We start from the raw sequence: 17,750 nt of genomic DNA on the forward strand, positions 1-17,750 counted from the left end.
AACGGTGCAATTCGATTCCTACTTGGATCTCATCATTCAAAAGAAAAAGTTCATTTCAAGCACATCCAACGATCAACGAAGTGAGATCCGACTTGAACAATACATTTCGAAGGAACGGTTAACGTCTGACTGGCTTTCTAAAAATCGAATTATGATGTCTGTACCAATGTTTTCCAAATTTTATGGTTCACTTACACGTATCCTATTTGTCTCACCTAATACACAGTATAAATAATATTACTGCTTTATTCCTGGACTTGTCCATCGTCTGGGATTCTGAAAATGACACGTTTAAGAAAACGGATTTCTTCCCGTCCTAAAGATCTTTTCACGTGGATACGAAAACAGAAGATTCAACTTCTGAAACGCTATGTCTAAGTAACAGTTGCAATGAACAAACACTATTAGCCTGTGCCCAGACATGAAAGTCTTTGTTTTTCACTGTCACTGAAAATAAGAAAATATCTCAAACTCGGACAGCTGTTCTTAACAATGAAGAACATGGAGCTACAACTATACTTCATATGAGGTAGACGCTGTTCCTTGGCAGGAACATTTTTCAGTGCTAATGGATCGTACGGATGCTATGTTAAATGCATAGAACTGGGGACATAACATGGGGGTTTGCAACTACCTCCACGATCCAGGGTCCTTCTTGAGAAACTGATAGCATCTCGGTTGGTCAAGAAATCCCCCGTCCTCCATTTATAGAATTCGGATATTCATGACCATGTCCACAAAAGCCCGTAATCGGTCACTATCCTGAGCAAGTTTAATCTAATTCCCAAAGATCAATTTTGATATTGCCATTTCCCCTCTATATTTAGATGAGTTTATACTTGCCAACCAACATTTTGTAGACATTTCTCATCTCCTCATGTCCCGCCCCGTACTTATGACTAACTCGAAGATGGTAACGGAAAAGACGTCGGAGCAAAAAAGAGAAAACGGATTTAACACTGCAGACAACGCAAGCAACGTTAAGACAGTCTGAGACAGGGTCTCCTGAAGGCGAGTCGCTCGGGCCACTGCCGTGTGTTGCCACGCTCAACTTGTCTGGTTACCCCAGACAGATGTTGAACCCCTTCACTGAAGGGTAAACACTTTGCAGGAATCGCCCTCGCACCTGGTGTATAATGAAAAGGAGGCAAAACACTGAATGCTACCATACCCCAACGTACAACACGCAACCAAACAACACGTACACACACTCGCCTGTTTCATTTCACTGCTCTTTATTTCTTGCTTTCTTTTGCCTTCCCACTCCACTTCTGTATCTATTTTTTTTCTTTCTCTCTGATTATAAAGAGTATACCATTTAAAACGCAACCCTACAACAATCACGAACTATGGTACAGAAATTCAAGCATAATCAGGTCGACTTCCGTGTAATAATCTCCCAACCTCGAGTAATGGTCCCCCTTGTTGCTAGGCCGCTGCTCACGTCAGCTGCGCAGAGCTGTGCAGGTGCGAACATGGTATATTGACGAGCAGAACGTGAGTCCATTCTCGAACATTATTTCGAATCGAAATCGTTTGCTGCTGTCCGTGAAGCATTTAGCAATGCGAATCCCGACAAGGAAGGCTACAATACACCGACTGGTAACAACATTCTGGGGAAAAGGACGTGCTTGTCCGCGACGCCTGCCTCAGAGTTCTGTTGTAAAACTAATATTGTATTTGTGCTGTTGTGCAGAAACAGAATAAACAGCAGCAAGAAGTAGAACGACACGCGGACCACAATTTGAGTGCCGGTGTTATAGTACACGCTATAAAACCACAGTCTGCAAGTTCTGAGTCCTAGGGGCCTATTGGGAAGCAATGTTAGTGGCACAAGGTTGGTTTGTTGAGCAAACAATACGTAGGCAGCCACAGTCTGTTAAGTTGGGTCCACAAATCCTTGTAGGGTAATCAGCCAGTGGGTACATAGACATTTCAGTCAAAACGAACATGCAGCTCTGAATATCAGATAATAACTTGATATAATGTTGGATACCATTTTACATTGAAACCCCTAAACTAGTGGCGGTGCACGCTAAAATGTAGTTCAGTATCTCACAGCCAACTACAACACAACATTTTAAAAGGGTGATTAATATTCGTACGAATAACTTTTCCTGTAAAATTTTAAACCAAAATAGTCTACCTATTTATGTAAGCATGTAAACATAAATGATTACATTAATTTTTAGGGACAATAATTGAAATGGAAAAATAATAATTTATTTGACGAGCTATAGTAAGATGATAATATTCGAATATGCTTCTATCAACATATTAACATACTGAAGCAGCGGTTGTAAATGTTTATTTAGCCGCGGCCCGTTTAAACACTGGTTACTCTGGAATAAATGTGCTAACAAAGTTAAAGTGTGCCAAAAACTATAAAATTTACAAAGCAGTGATTGACAACTAGAAACATATTCAACAAACCTCGAAAGAGTGCTGCTGTTTAAATGGACGAGTCCCATTCTATCCCAGAAACAAGGATGACGAGCCAGTCTCTAAATAACGGTTTGTCAATTGCAGGTCCGATGATCGACTATATAGGACGTGACTCGTGGCTTTTAAACATTTAAGGACAGATGTATGCTGTGGCGAACTTAGGTATTTTCAAAGGTATTGGCTGATTTTCATTAAACTCCTTCATGCCGAAAGATCTATATCTTTCTAATCCTTACCTCCGACAATTTCAATATGACGGCATTGAAAATTTTTGAGATGGTATCAACTACAGCTCCATTAAATTCTCTGAGGTTACGTTTGTGACAATTTGTATAAAATTCGACTTGAGATCCCTAGGCTTAAATAAATTTAAAACTAGTACAACTTTTGTGGAAACCTCAAAATACAAAGTTTAGACCTATTATGAATACACTTAGCAGTTGTTGGTGTTCGTCTTATTCACAACGCCGTGTGAACGTGTAGGTAGGAACGTTTCAGAGGAACATACTGCATCCGGCTTTAGGACTGAAGATGGAGGCAGTATGTTCCTCCGAAACGTTAGTATCTACAGTGCAACCAGTAGGTCTACAACCTCGGAAAATATGTGAATTCGAGAAAAAATTCCACTTCCATCCCTTTTCTTGAGAATAATATATTCTCCGTCTGCTAAGCCACCCTTCTCTCTCCCTTCTACTGGACGTCACCTTGCAGTTTACTCACTTTGTCGAATTGAAAGTGATTGGGTGACTGATAAGGAATACGGTATTAAACAATCCCATGTGCGCACGAACTGGTAACTCAGTTTACCCTAGCACTTCCTTGCTGATAAATAGTGGGGGAGAGACTCCCCCACGCTGCGAAAATGAACGTAGCTCTCTGACCGCTGCTTCGGTTTTTAGATTCGTTTGTCCGTTCGTAACTGGAAGTCCACTGGGCGTTGCAACCCAGAAGACCATCGACATCTTCACCGCCGTGAGATTCTCAACCAAACCTCAGTAGTTTTTGTGACAAAACAAATGGACAGACATTTCGACAAGAATCTCCCGTAATGTGTTCATTTTATGCACTGTGAGCACAGAATGGGCTCTCATGAATTTCCAGAGCCCACGGTTAATTCTAGGATACGTGCCATCACGAGGACTACGTTACATGTGCCGTTTTGCTCTGAAGCCGCGGCTGGACTGGCGCCGTCGCGATGGCTGCCACGTGTTAGTGTTCCGGCACGCACCCCAACCCCACAGCAGAGTACTACGCACGCACGTGGCCAGCTGTAACGACCGTCATGTCCCGCACCTTGCCTTGCCAGTAAATATGAGTTAGGATGAATAATTATACGACAGTCAGCGCGGTGATACGGATACACCGAGGACTCCCCCACACAGGATACTGAACTGCTATTACTGGTGTGTTTCATATACTTCACAGGAATTATAGGGCTCATACGGACTGTTAAATGAATAAATATGACCGAACACCAGAATTCTTCGACTGCTTTCTTAGATATAGAAAAGAGAAATTGTTTATTATGTTACTGCCGCATCTCGGAAGCGAAACATGGTCAGTGGGAAAGACAGAAAGGAGAAGGATAGAAGCATTTGAAATGTTGAAAATTAAGTGGACTGATAAAGTACGAAATCAGCTGGTCTTAGACAGGATAGGCGAAGGAAAAATCTTACGAGAAGAAGAGATAGGATGGTGGGGCACATTCTGAGGCACCCAGGATTGGCTAATTTGGTAATGGAAGGAACAGTTGAAGGGAAGAATTGTAGGGGGAGACAAAGATTGGAATATGTGACGCAGATTTTTGAGGATGTGAGCTGTAAAAAATATGTGGAAATGAAGAGATTGGCGCAAGATAGGCGAAAATAGAGGACCGCATCAAACCAGTCGGAAGACTGATGACAAACAAATAAACATGAAACGGCGCTGAAAACTCCCTGATTCCGAGCAGGGGTGAAACGTTCATGTTAACCGCGTTGGCCGTGGAATATTCTTTTCAGAACTGCCGAGAAATGTTTGCACGAACTTACACGTCTTATTTCTTACACCACCTTCAACAATGTCACCCTCCCTGATGCAATTAAAAAATATTCCTCACTGGTAATGAGATCAAATTATGAAATTCCTCATTATATAATCCAAACTCGGAGCCATAAATTATTATTAAAACGACTAAAATGTGGCTAAGTTTGAGTTCGCTAATCATTAACAATTGGACAACGTCAAGCTATTTCAGTAAAAATTAATTACTAATTGTGTATCGGTAAATTTTACAGCATATATCTAAGACAAGTTAGAAATGGGATCAAAACGTCGTTCTAGTTCCATTAAATGGTTACCGGTCGATAACTTACGTAATAAGAAGTTAACACTCAAACAAGGATTTCTGTTATGTTCTCGTTCCATGCACACTGAAGTGGGTCAGTGTTAGGCCGTGGTCATGTCGGCTTGTATCATTGCTAACTGTTCGCAAGTGTCGGTGTATGCGTGAACAAACAAGTAGGCCAGCTGGCAGCGAAGGTTTACAACATACCACGATATTCGGCCATGATACGTATAAAATAATACGTAAATAGGGTTTTGTTCACTTTCACAGATGGATGCACGCCTATTACTATGCAATCTCTGAAATAACATTTCATAACAATTCGTTAAGAAATCGGTATGCGGTACCCCTACCTGACAGATTATTACATAAAAAATCATTTCGTCCCTCAAGCGTTTTCCGTCTCTTCGAATCCCTGCTAGACTAATAACAGGCTCTTTATATTGCATAAAGAAATCTATATCCACTGTTGTTCCTTTGCTTGGCAATCGATCAATTCGCGGCACCAAGGCGATAAAAGAAAACGTGATCAACAGAAACACACATTAACAAGATTGCCGTAGTAAATAAGCGATCTCATTATTTTAGTGCAGTTTATTTAAAGAAAACATCCAGTTAAATAAAAGATGTCTGCTAGTTAATTATAATATAATAATAATTCGATTCCTTTATGAGTGTGTTTTGCAACATCAAAAAGTCTATGACAGGAAAACGCTAATTAATATTAAAATTAAATATAAAATAAATGGAAACAAGACAAAACACATATAATCATTCTGAACACTTTCCCGTAAGGAAAAAATGCCCTAAAATGAGAAAATGTTTTCACCAAAAATGAAAGAAATCTGCATATGTTATTTGCAGCAATGACATTACTAGCTGCTTATGCTGAAAGTAGAAAATTCTCTTACTTGCCTTGTAGGCACGAATAACGACAGTATTCGTGATGGAATGACAATTTATTTTGCCCTTGAAAACGTTAATAAGATATGAAGCATTGGGATGTCCACTGGAATAACGCGTTTTAAAATTTAAATGTCTCGATATTAAATCATATTTATGTAAAATACCAAAGTGAAAAAAACTGTAACACAAAATGACATGTTTTCGTCCTATATTTTATATTTTTTCGGAGTCAGTCGATGAAAGATTATTCTATACGATTTTGACCTAATTAAGGCATTATATAAACAACTGGACTGTCCAACGAACACAAATTATATGCAATGTGAAGAATAAATCTTAATCTAAGTGCCTCTGCCTACACAATAACAGTATTATGATTTGAAGCAACATGGAAGCTTTAAAAAGAAAGAAAATAACGTTCTGTAAGTATGGCCACTGACTATTTAAAAAAGTAAGACGAATATAAAAATCCAAATGTAACAGCTTTAAACCGTTATTTCTTTTCATTTCTGTCTTGAGGATTCATGTTTTACAAACTACACTCAGAACTCGGGAACAGTTCCTAACATTATAATACCCTTTTCCTAACTCCGTCTAGGTATTCCAGGTACAAGCCTTCCTATCGACATGTTCACAAAACAATCGCCTTCTACTTCTTTCTCAAATCTTTAAAATAAGAAACTGTATTTGCATATAAAGGTTAAAGGAACTGAAGCGGTGATACTGGTGAGGTTGCAGGCCTATGTACGACCTTCTGGTACGTTTAAACTTTCGTTTAGCACATTTCGCACATTAATAATCAATAATAAGTATACAAGCAACGAGGCCATTTACACAAAAGCGAACACACACAAACACAGTAATCAAAGTATTGGCCTATGGTAATGCACACTTCAGTCAAGAAAAATACGGTAAAGAGAAGAGGTCCTACTGCACATCAGACGTCCATCTTGGCCTGCAGTACAGTTTTGAGATACCCGCGTAATTTCCTTTTATCCAATATTAGTCACTATTCTACAAACTGTGGTTCACACATATACATGTTACTACAGAACCTCTTCAGGCTGCATTTCCCACCAGCACACGAAATCTGTGACCAGAGATGTGTGCCGGATGCTCTCATGTCTACAGATTTTCGTGGTTTTCTCAGACTCACCTAGCAAACACTATAAATATACCACAGATATCAGATACATTTTCAACCAAACTCCCAGTCACTTTATACTTGGCGACAATCGTCCCAAGGTTCCACAGTTTTCCTCAGGCTTTTACTAACGTAGAAAAAGGTTAGGAAGTAAGAGAGCAAAGCCTAACAGTAACACTTAAAGAGATTTTTTTTAAAAAGAAAGAAAACAGTAAGAAAAGAAAGAAAGAAAAAACAAAGAAGGAAAGAATGCAAAAGATAGAAAAGAGAAACAAACAAATAAACAAACCTCCGATGATCTCAGCGAATGAGAAGTGATGATATTGTGTGTGTACCACAGTTTTCTCTTTCATTACACACAGCAATAAATAATCACATACACTTTACGAATAAATAAATTTCCAAGTTCCACTGATGCTGTTTACAGTCCGTACAAGAGTAAGTAACATAATCTGAAGCTCATATTCCTCATATTGTCAACAGGGAGACTGTATCCCCAACCAAGAACATCACTTAAGTCAAAGAAGGCCGTCTTCTGGGTTGTAGAGCCGCGTAGTCTGAAAGAAGTTTACCAACGTTTCCGACGTCCTTGCTGTCTCTATCACCAGGGCGATCCTAATTATGAAGACAACAAGGACCTCAACTTCAAAACCTAGTTTGTCACTCTGTCAAACTCGTATTTTATCCGCCACAAAATCGAGTTGTCAGTCTTAGCCTGCGCAACGTAGGCCGGCAAAGAATAGCGCATCCAGCAAACGAGTACCGGCAGCAGAATAGGCCCTACCAGTATTTGTAGGCCTACAATAGGCGCCCCGACAAGCAGCAAACTTATTACGTGACAAACAATCTGAATAATGGAAAACATAAATCAAGGATCTGAACACGAAGAGAAAGGACAACTTGTTATTTAATTAACATGACATTCTACAGCTGGTAAGAACATCAAAGTAAACGACTTTCACCGTGTTAAAATAGAGAAATGTACAATTCAGGCACATAACTGAAGTGAGTGGGGAGGAGTTAGGTCAGACGATACCATTTCATGTAACCGTTGTTGTAACATACTGCCCTTCGGATGTAGCTACTGTGATCAGATCGCCCGTGGACATTTTTACGGTACGAAGAGAAATGCGTCATCGGCATTACCGACCGACATCTTTTCTCAAGAAGTGAGACTGCAAAGTCTGCCCTCATGACATTTCGAGACATTAAAGACGTCAGTCAGTTAAGGAAAACACTTTGTTACTATGAAGACCTGTTATCTTCTGGGCTGCTGCGCCGTGTACTTTGGTAGAATAGTGCCGACGTTTCAGAGGACCGTGCTGCATTCACCACCATATATCAGACTATACGGCGCTACAACCCAGGAGACAGTCTACTTCATACAAGCCCGACAACATAATTTTAATCAGTTAACAAACAACTCAGAAAGTCATCCTATTCTGGATACTGCCGTGATCTACTTATAGAAAAACCGTGAGAACCTCAAATCCCACTTCACTGTTAGTTTTTGCGTACAGCCTACCCTTCCGTGCAAGAATTTATACACGGATCGCTAGCACTTTGTTATCCGTGAGACTTGAAGTGATTTCGACATGACGTTCGATGTGGAAAGGACAGGAGGAGATTCGATACAGTTCGGTAGTCTGAAAAAGTGGACACGCAGTTATTCCTGCTATGTCGCACGCTCAGTAACGGATATTTCGAGGACTGTTATTACGTAGTATTCGTTGCTGTTAAATAACGTACAGACGAACCTTATTTGGAGCAAGAAAAGCAATGTTTTTTGCTGAAGAATCTGTTTATATATAGATACATTGAAAACAGCAGTAAAAAGTAGTTAGAGGACTGCTCTTTTTTGGGCGTTTTAAACCTTCGCAAGTTGCTTATCATTCCATCGATGGCCTCCATGCATAAGATGTAGGCCTTCCTGTTGGGGTTTCTTTTCCATTGTTTGTATGAAATGAGAAAGAAAATCATGGGATACATCTGTAAGCATACAATACCTTCACTTCCCATTCACCCAGATCATCATAACAGGCTTCTGTCTTTTTTCTTTCATTCATTCAGAAGTATTTTCTTTTTCTTTCTTTTCGTTTCTATCTTCGCTCTTTCTTTTGTCCCCCACTTCCTTCCTTAACTCTTCCTCGGGGTTTGCACCCCGGCTAGATGTCCTGCAGCTACTACTTTCTTTCCCAGCAGCGTCATGCTGTTGCTGTACTGAATCTCACAAACCCGACGCACCTCACATTCTGAAAGCCATTGCAAGTGGCTCGTTAAAGCGCGGCAAGTGTGCCCAGGCCACATTCCGACTCGAGCAGTTTCACAACAACCGCAGGTGTGTGTAACACTTGGCAGAAGAAAGAAAGAAAAGTTAGCATGAAGATAAGATGCGAGGTTTGGCGGACAAGCCTTCCGCAAAGCAGGAAGACAGAAATGTGCAAGAACTTTCGGTTCAGACGTGACTTTGTTATATGGGAAGAACACAGGGCCTCAAACCTATTTGTAATTCATGTAACATTCAATGTAGAATATGTACCTGCAACAGAAACGATAAGGAACTAGTAGTTTGGTACATCACAGATGATGAAGAGGTTTCCCCAAAACCTAAGCAATACATGAGGAAAAGTGAACATAAAGTGGATGTAAAACAAACGACGTCATAAAGCATATTGTCTATGCCATAAGCAGTTTAAGGAAGACACTTTATTCAAGGGATTTTACGTATTCATGACTCACAACCGAATTCCTTCAAGGACGGAGACACTGAAATTCAAGAGCGTGCTACAAAACGGATGTGTATCTTCAAACGCAAAGAAAATTATTCTTGTTGCCATTTTATTTAGAAGGCCGGTAATTTTCTAAAAACAACTTGAATTCACCACGTGTGAACGTGATATTTTACATGCATAAACCTCCAATATTACCTTTCATCATTTCATCACTGGGTCCGCCCACTCCTCTATATAATGCGTACCGGAAGGAGGGGTCAATATCGATGACAATGGGGTCAGAGCGTGAACTGCAACATGCCTTTATCTTATATACATATATATTTCTTGACGTGTGAGGAAACGGCCTTGGTCTGCTTTAAGATATCATGCCAGTATTGCCAGGAAATGTTGAGTAAAATTACGAAAATACTCAGTTTGAGTAGCCGGCCAAAGGAGCGAGAATCGGGATTTTCCTTGTCCTTCTGCCTTCCCACGTTGCGTAAAGTCAGTTACAGAGCAACAGAGATTTGAAAATCCCCTGATCGGATCCTTTGGCTTTGTCCTCGTAGATTATTTATTACCGTTGGACTTGTACAGTAGTCGGATGTGAAACGCACTGTTTCGTTCCGACTACCTTAGCAATTGAATTTCCCACTGGAGATACACAGTACATCAGAATGACAGCGGCGAACGTAATCGAACACACAGCGCATGCCGACCGATTGATTTCATTGGCATAAATCAGACTGGAGGATCTAAAAACACACCGAGTACCATCACAATTATAGTGCGCGCGCTGACTTCTCGAAAGTACTGAAGTGCACCCTTCTTTGCATTTCCAAGCATTGTAGACAGGCGCGTGTTTACAGATAAGAGCCAGTTACCATGGGATCATTGTAAACACCACTACTGTTGCAGTACTTATGATGCCAGCCGCCAATCCGACCTTGATGCCAATCTCAAGCAAACAAGGTCGCTAATTAATGAATATTATTTGCAGTCTTGAAAATTACAGACCTCACGCTCTGGTCAAAATATTCTAAGCTCGGATTCGAGACGTCCCAGAGTTTATATCCTGAGTGGACTGTGTTTTAACATCACTTGTACTACAACACGTTCAAATTTTTTTTTCAGTAAACCTACGAAGTACCTTCACTAAGCCTTTCTGACTGCAATCAAACTTTCATCCCACCAGCTTGTTCAATTTAAACTCATAAATAGTTCTGTACCAAGTTGCAAAACGCCATTTTCTATTTTCAATTTACTTCTGAATGCATGAACAGTTGCCGGCGGATCGCTTCGAGTAACAAATGAACATACAATAACTACGGTGATGATTAAAAGAGGTGACAAAAACTCCAAACATGGCAACCGCTCCAAGTTACGTGACGACAGCCATATTATCGCGATTCAATACATGTAAGTGAACATTCAAAGAACCGAACTATACCATACTTACAGTTCCGTAATTTTGTGGAATATTAAAAATCACTACATTTCTGTCCTTATTTCTTTTTCGGCTTCATGACGGCAGTTAACACGTACGCTCACCTTCAAACACAATACTTCGGTGTCATAAAACGAAGTTATTCGTTTCCCTCTACATGTTTTGCATGCGGTGGAGGGGTTGGCACTCCTGATTCACATTCCGGAGATGGACAGGGTATTCTGATAGAAGATTTAATGGTTTTCCTCAGTCCCACCAAGAAATACCGAACTATTATCTCAAATCGGTCACAGCCCACGACTGCTTCCAGCCACATCCTTTCAAATTCATTATCCAACAACCATCTTATTATTCGACCCAAGAAATCGAGATTTGACACCGTCATTAAATTAGCCACTAATAAAGCTCAACACCCCGTGATTTATTATTTTCTTTCGGCACATAACGCAGTATTAGCGTGCTTGTTTTCCTGTAAATTCTTATTTTTTACGGATATATTTTATTAGACCATGCTTCAGTTCTTCTGTTTCCAGTGGGAGAATTTTTTACAGATTAGTTGCTATGTGATGGATGACCCTTGACCAGCGCATGAGCAGGAGCTAAGTGAAGGGTGTTACAAGTGGCGGGGGGAAGTGTAGGAGGGAGCTCCGATGTTGGTAGCAAGACGAGAGGTAACGGCAACTAGCTAAAAAAGTGGTGGAAAAAATTACAATTTTTTTGCCACAACACACGCTACTAGATACATTTTTAGCAGGATATTTAAAGTTGGTCCATTAGACTTTTGGGTTCAACTGAATTATTTTAACTTTGCACCTACTGGTTATTCCTACACCTGAAAAAGCGGAATACTAACTGACGTTTTTAAGCTTGCTAGTATCACCTCGCTATTATCTCGAAACTCGACCTGCTTTGCTATCTACGAACTGATCCACACACCCCCTGAACGGTACATTTCTGTGGGCAGACTCCACTGTTTTCACAGCTCAGCCGAAACCCAAGGACCACCATAAGCAACAGATCTGTCAACTCGGTGCTAAAACATCAAAGTGCCTGCTACGTTGAACAAAACTGCTTTGTTGACTTTGAGTCACTATTCTCCCCAGCAACATTTCAGAAATCCCACTGCCGCGTGTTCTTGCATAAAACACGTGCGACATGGAATTTCCACTCCACTAAAATCAGCTGTTCTCATCCTCGCAACTACGCAGACTCCGCTGGCATGGATTTAATAAACAAACGACTGCAGTGGCCCGCACGGTGTCTCTTTCCGAATGTTGTAATGTGACCCAATTACGAGTAGGCAGGCATACATGACCCTACTCACGGCTAAGTGCGAGATTTCTACAGCTCGTAACACGTACGCGTTGTTCAATCGTACACGTATTGCATTGCATGGTTTCAAGTGCCCCTTGTGAAATCAGTCACATCATTGCAATTTCTTTGTTATTCCATAAATTCATAAAACCTGCCGCGTGCGTCCTCCATAGAGCAGTTTCATTACGCACCAAACAAACAAAATGGTTAGTGGCAACTCAGTTTTGCCAATATTACCCGCCTAACAGATAGTGTAAAAATTCCACTCGTTGCAAAGCCCTCGCGTTGACAAGCATTCTACGTTCAAAAAGAATTGTGCAACATTTCACATCAACCGATCATCGTACGAAAAAAAAGCCCAGCTTTCAAACTTGTTTTTGAAATTTAGATTAAAAGCGTGCCTGAAGCATTGTTCATGTTCAGGCCCATACTTCAGTAGACAGAAGAAAAATATAATACTGCTCTCATATAAAACTGATTTCGACAGACAATTCACAACCAAAATCAAATTCCGGTCAGAATCTTAGTGTGGGCCTATGGACCTGCATACAGATTGATCATGCAGAAGCAGCTGAAAAATGCAGTCGGGCGAACATAACACCATAAGGCGACAGACACCCATAAAGGCATGGATCGTTGGTACATATGCACTTACTATAATAGCCTGTTTATGCTTTTGAAGCATGTTTAATGTCAAAGGAGAAGTAAAAGACAATGCATAAGTAATCACCGAAAATTTCCGTAAAAACAGTTTAAACAATTCACCGTTTTTAAATATTTAAAGCGCCTTTCTTCTACAGAAACCTTTACTGCAGTTAAGAATAATTATTTTTAACAATAATAAAATAATTGTAGTTTCAGAAGTTCAGAATGAACCTTCATCTATGACAGAATAACAAATAAAAATAAAAACTAGTCTTACTTTCGTGGTTCACATACTAAAACACAACAGAACCGATCAGATAAAATACATTGTTATCCAGCTCAAGCGCTGTTAAATCAGCTTCTTGCGGATTACGCTTGCTGTGAGTGCAACAATGCCTGGATGGCTTGAGCTGGCTAACTATCTATTTTATCTGATCGATTCTGCAGTGTTGCAGTGTACAGTACCACCAAACCACACAGAAGACGTTTATTTTTTTATTTTCAAATTAGGCTAACACGATTAACATGAAAGCTCCGTAATTGATTTAATTTATTCTGGAGACATTTTAAATCATATGATAAGTCTGAAGTGAAACAACGAAGAAATGTAAAAGTTACAATATCAGTTTCCGCAGTTAATAATGTAAAAGCATTTTATACATACTGACAGTGACAAGTTTCTGATATCATTAACACATCGTAGTAACGCATTACTACATGCTGTTCTCTGTACCTATACATACTATGCCTACTTGCACTTTGCCAATTAGAACGCTTGTGCCAATATTTCACCATCCTTCTACCAGTACTGTGTAGGAACCACAAGCACCAAGTCGCAATACAGGCCAATTCCAAACGCCAACTTCGGGACTTTACGTATCTCAGTGGCCTTGGCGTGGAACTACTGCAGATACAAATCACACTGCAGAATACATCTCTACCTGGAAACCCAATTAACACAAGCATGCGTGCCTCTGTGATATGTTACGCCATTAATCATTGTCAATGAGTAAACATGAATCGTTAAATTCCTTTCGCACTTACTTTTATTCTGGGGTTCGATGCGTCCTTCACAGCAACTTATTTCTGCAAGGTTGTCATCCGATTTATCCCCGACAACCTCTCGATTGCTGTTTACATAAATCACTCTCCTAGCAACTTCTTCGTCTTCTTCCTCATCCTCAAAATATCCGCTTTCATGTTCCGCGTTTTTATGTACACCCATGTTGTGACTGTCACTCAAATTAAAAGTGGGAAAAAGACACACAACACTTCGGTAAAGGTTTCGAAATCCTTTAACCAACTGCACGTAACTCGTTCATGATGATCTGCAAGAATCACGTCACACTTTTAATATCGTTTCTTTGAAAACAAAGAAATACATATGATATAAGTTGAAAAGTGGAATGAGACTGCACTGAACTGAGGTTTATGAGCTGATGAATATTGAGGTTATGTGTTGCTCTGAGCAGTCCGCTGAATAAGTAGGTCGAGACACGTCGACTAATTCTGGTACACTTCTGCTGTCCGTAAGATAGTGTTACAGCTGTAGAATACCGTTCACAAGACTTCTGAATTGATATTTCGCAGTTTTAAATAATCCAAATCCCTTCAGCAATAATGACACACTAATGATTGCCACCAATCCTCACGGTCAGATTACACTAACCTCTTACGACATATGTCAGCATGTATGATCTCACTCACTTTTCTGTAATTATTCTTTGCGTTTAAATATTATGAAATAAGTCTTTCTTGCACAGTACTGGTCTTTAAACAAAGTGTCACTTAGAAAGTAAACACGCTCGAAGTGAACTACACACGTAACTCCTATTGCTGCATGCTTGCGACTGAACTATGGGCAAATCGTAGTTGGTACGAAGCTCCCCACCACTGCCCCTCCACACGGCGATCAGCTGTTCCCAACAACAAGTACAGTAGTAGAATGTCCGTGCGCATGCGCGCAAACGTGTGCAACTAAAACGTTCTTTAAAATCACTCTAGCCACGATTCATGCCCACTCCATAGGATGGTCAACAAAATGGAACGAATCAAGTATCCGCCTACGTAACAATAACCCCTCCGCCCTTTTAACAGCCAACTGCCTTGAAAATGATCTCCCACGCGTCATAAAATTTCTAGCAATAACCAACAAAATACACCCCCGATAGGAGCCCACGTGATGTAACAACGCTCATAGCCGTTCTCCGAAATTTGTAGAATATAATATTGTAAAAATCCCTAAATGTTCGCTATAAAGGTGAAGAATAGTATCGATGGTTGTAAATTGAATTTCTAACAAAATTTCGTCAAAATGCTAATTAATCACACTTGCCATTTAACTCTTCTGCCTTATATGTAAGTTCGATATCAAATCTCATTGACAGTGGACATTTTGCAAAAGTTTTGTGTCTGGAACTGAAGAGTTTTCAGATTTATTAAGTATCACAAGCATTGAAATCGTGAATGTATATATGTGCAACCTGTGACAATTTGACCTTCGCTATACACATATAATCGTACATAAAGAACAGATCGTTCTGTTGTGTGCGACAGACTAGGCTTGTACGTGGGTATATGAACCATTTGATCAGAAGTGTTGGTGAGATTATATAAGAAAGCATCCTGGCATTGCTACTAAAGTTAAAATAATCTGATTAGTTAAATTATTAAACCAATGCAACTATCAAACCATAGGCTACATTAAACCGCTATTATCAACAAAATACTGTGGAATCTGCTGTTAGGAAAAAACTACTCGTGGAAACCATGTCACCCGTCGAAAAGTATCTAGAACAGAGTAGCGCCATTTTATGACCGTTCGCTGCGAAAGATCCAGATAATTCCGTAACGCTCTGGAAACTTCTGGCGGTGGGAATACCTGATTATACAATAAGAAGTAACACTACACTTGAATGTAAGTCAGAACTCTGATTCAGGTAAATGATACCTGTTAATTACTCTTTCAATAGTTATCTTGTTTCACAGTTTATTTGGTACAGGCCAATACTTTTATTTACCCTTGGTCTAAATGTAAGGCCTGTTAAAATTACAAGAAACTAATTTTTAAATGTGTTATTTTCCTTCTATTATCCCAACATTTAATATTGAAAATTTAAATGGCCTATAAAAATATTCCAATGAAGGATAGTACGAGATTAAAGGATGATAAATTTTATCAAGCGTCTAGCAGATTTACGACATTTATGGAAGCCAGGCTGGGTTCCTGGTGAACAAAGAAACTATAATAATATAAAATCGAACTAAAGAAAAGCCTGAGCTGAAATTAGCAGTAGGTATGGCATGGTATGGTAGCCATAAACTCCATCATTGGTAAATACAATCATTTTTAAACAGACGCACAACTTGGATTTAAACATACAATAATGAGAAAAGCGAACAATCTTATACGTACAAGGCAAACGTGCTTCACTGAGCACAACGGCAAGACGATGTATGTAGGAATGAAGATACAGCTTCACGGAATAACCTCGGTATTAGGTGATCGTAAGGTCATTTTCACCGCTCTACTTGTGGGGTAACAAGAAAGAAAGAAAGAAAGAAAAAAAGAAATAAGCGAAATCTTACGAACTACTGCATAGTAACACACATGCTTGACAAATTGGATTTAAATTTAATTCGAAATCGGTACATTTTATAGAACAGTTTATATACGCCTTAAAATTATTTAATTCTGAAGGGTTTATTTGAGCTATAAGAAGTGAATTGTTTTACATGTGATTATCTCCTTCAATCTGCTGATAATGTGGAATAATACTTCAGCTTGCGTGGGTTAATTCTCAGTATTTAAGTATGTGATTTGTTTAATCACTTCTTGCTTGTCCTCTCCTTTTCTCCTAGGTACGTTGTACTCTATTATGTCGGAATCTTATCACGGACAAAGGTAACACTGTCGGACTTCGACCCCTTACCCTTGAATGCCTACCACATGAGGTTAAGAAGTTATCTTCACTTCACGTCAAGAATTATTAGACACATGCACTGAACGAATTGTTGCCTTTTTAAATCAGGCGTTAACAAAAACGTTGTCTGCAAAGTGTACATTATGGAAAATATACTTCTTCCACTACCATCACCACAACTAATAATAATAATAATAAAAATAATTAAAAAACAGGCCTGCTTTCAAAATTACACATGGTGTAAAATGAAGACAAAATTATAAACAGATAGAGTAAGTAAAGGTAACATCCTATATGTCTTAATTCAAAGCACAAGTACTAAACAGCCGACTTTAAATTTACAGAAGTAAGTTGAACATAAAACTGTCATTTGTGATGGTGTCCGCAAACATTTTGTTTGACATGTAGTAAAATATTCTGTCTCCTATCACCGAGTATTTTCTGAATTGGAGAGGAAAATTCGTTGGTATGAAACTATTACATTATCATCATTACAAACTCTATTATGAGAGCCTATCCTGATGCATTTTAATCCAGAAAACATCCTCAAACCAACTTCTCTAATATTTATTTAATATACTTTCGTATCTACTTCTTCGTTTCCCAGATTATCTCTTTCTCTGTAGCTTTTCTAGTATTCAGCACTCAGATGTAAAAAGGGGGCAAGTTTTTCAAAAAGCGAAAACGTGTCTGTATCCGACAGTACTGCGTTATGCGCTACTATGCAACAAGTTTTGAGCTTTCCAAGGAAAATATTACATGAATTTCATAATTCGTTTGTGACTGCAATATGTCAGGTCCACCTCAACGTCCTTGACTATCGATACTAGACGATTAAAAGGAACAATTTCCTCGTTACGTAATTTCCTGCATGAACTTATTAATT

The 17,750-nt window shown here is 39.4% G+C and overlaps 1 protein-coding gene across 2 annotated transcripts in view; it reads right to left on the reverse strand.

Moving 5' to 3' along the window:
- The window catches only part of LOC110839737 (ribosomal protein S6 kinase alpha-5), a 212,077-nt gene that overhangs the window by 110,582 nt on the left and 83,745 nt on the right, over positions 1-17,750 (reverse strand). Inside the window, exon 1 of one of the 2 annotated variants that reach the window (XM_087353987.1) lies at positions 13,986-14,799. The exons of the other annotated variant lie outside the window; for it this stretch is intronic. Coding sequence (XP_087210113.1) covers positions 13,986-14,166 — 181 coding nt within the window. The 5' untranslated portion in view covers positions 14,167-14,799. Of the gene's footprint in view, positions 1-13,985; positions 14,800-17,750 lie in introns of those variants that run through there. 2 annotated transcript variants of the gene reach the window in all.

This window comes from Zootermopsis nevadensis, unplaced genomic scaffold (genome assembly GCF_977971745.1).
Source record: "Zootermopsis nevadensis isolate Lab colony 2312 unplaced genomic scaffold, Znev_1.0 Znev_ptg000022l, whole genome shotgun sequence".
NCBI lineage: Eukaryota > Metazoa > Arthropoda > Insecta > Blattodea > Termopsidae > Zootermopsis > Zootermopsis nevadensis.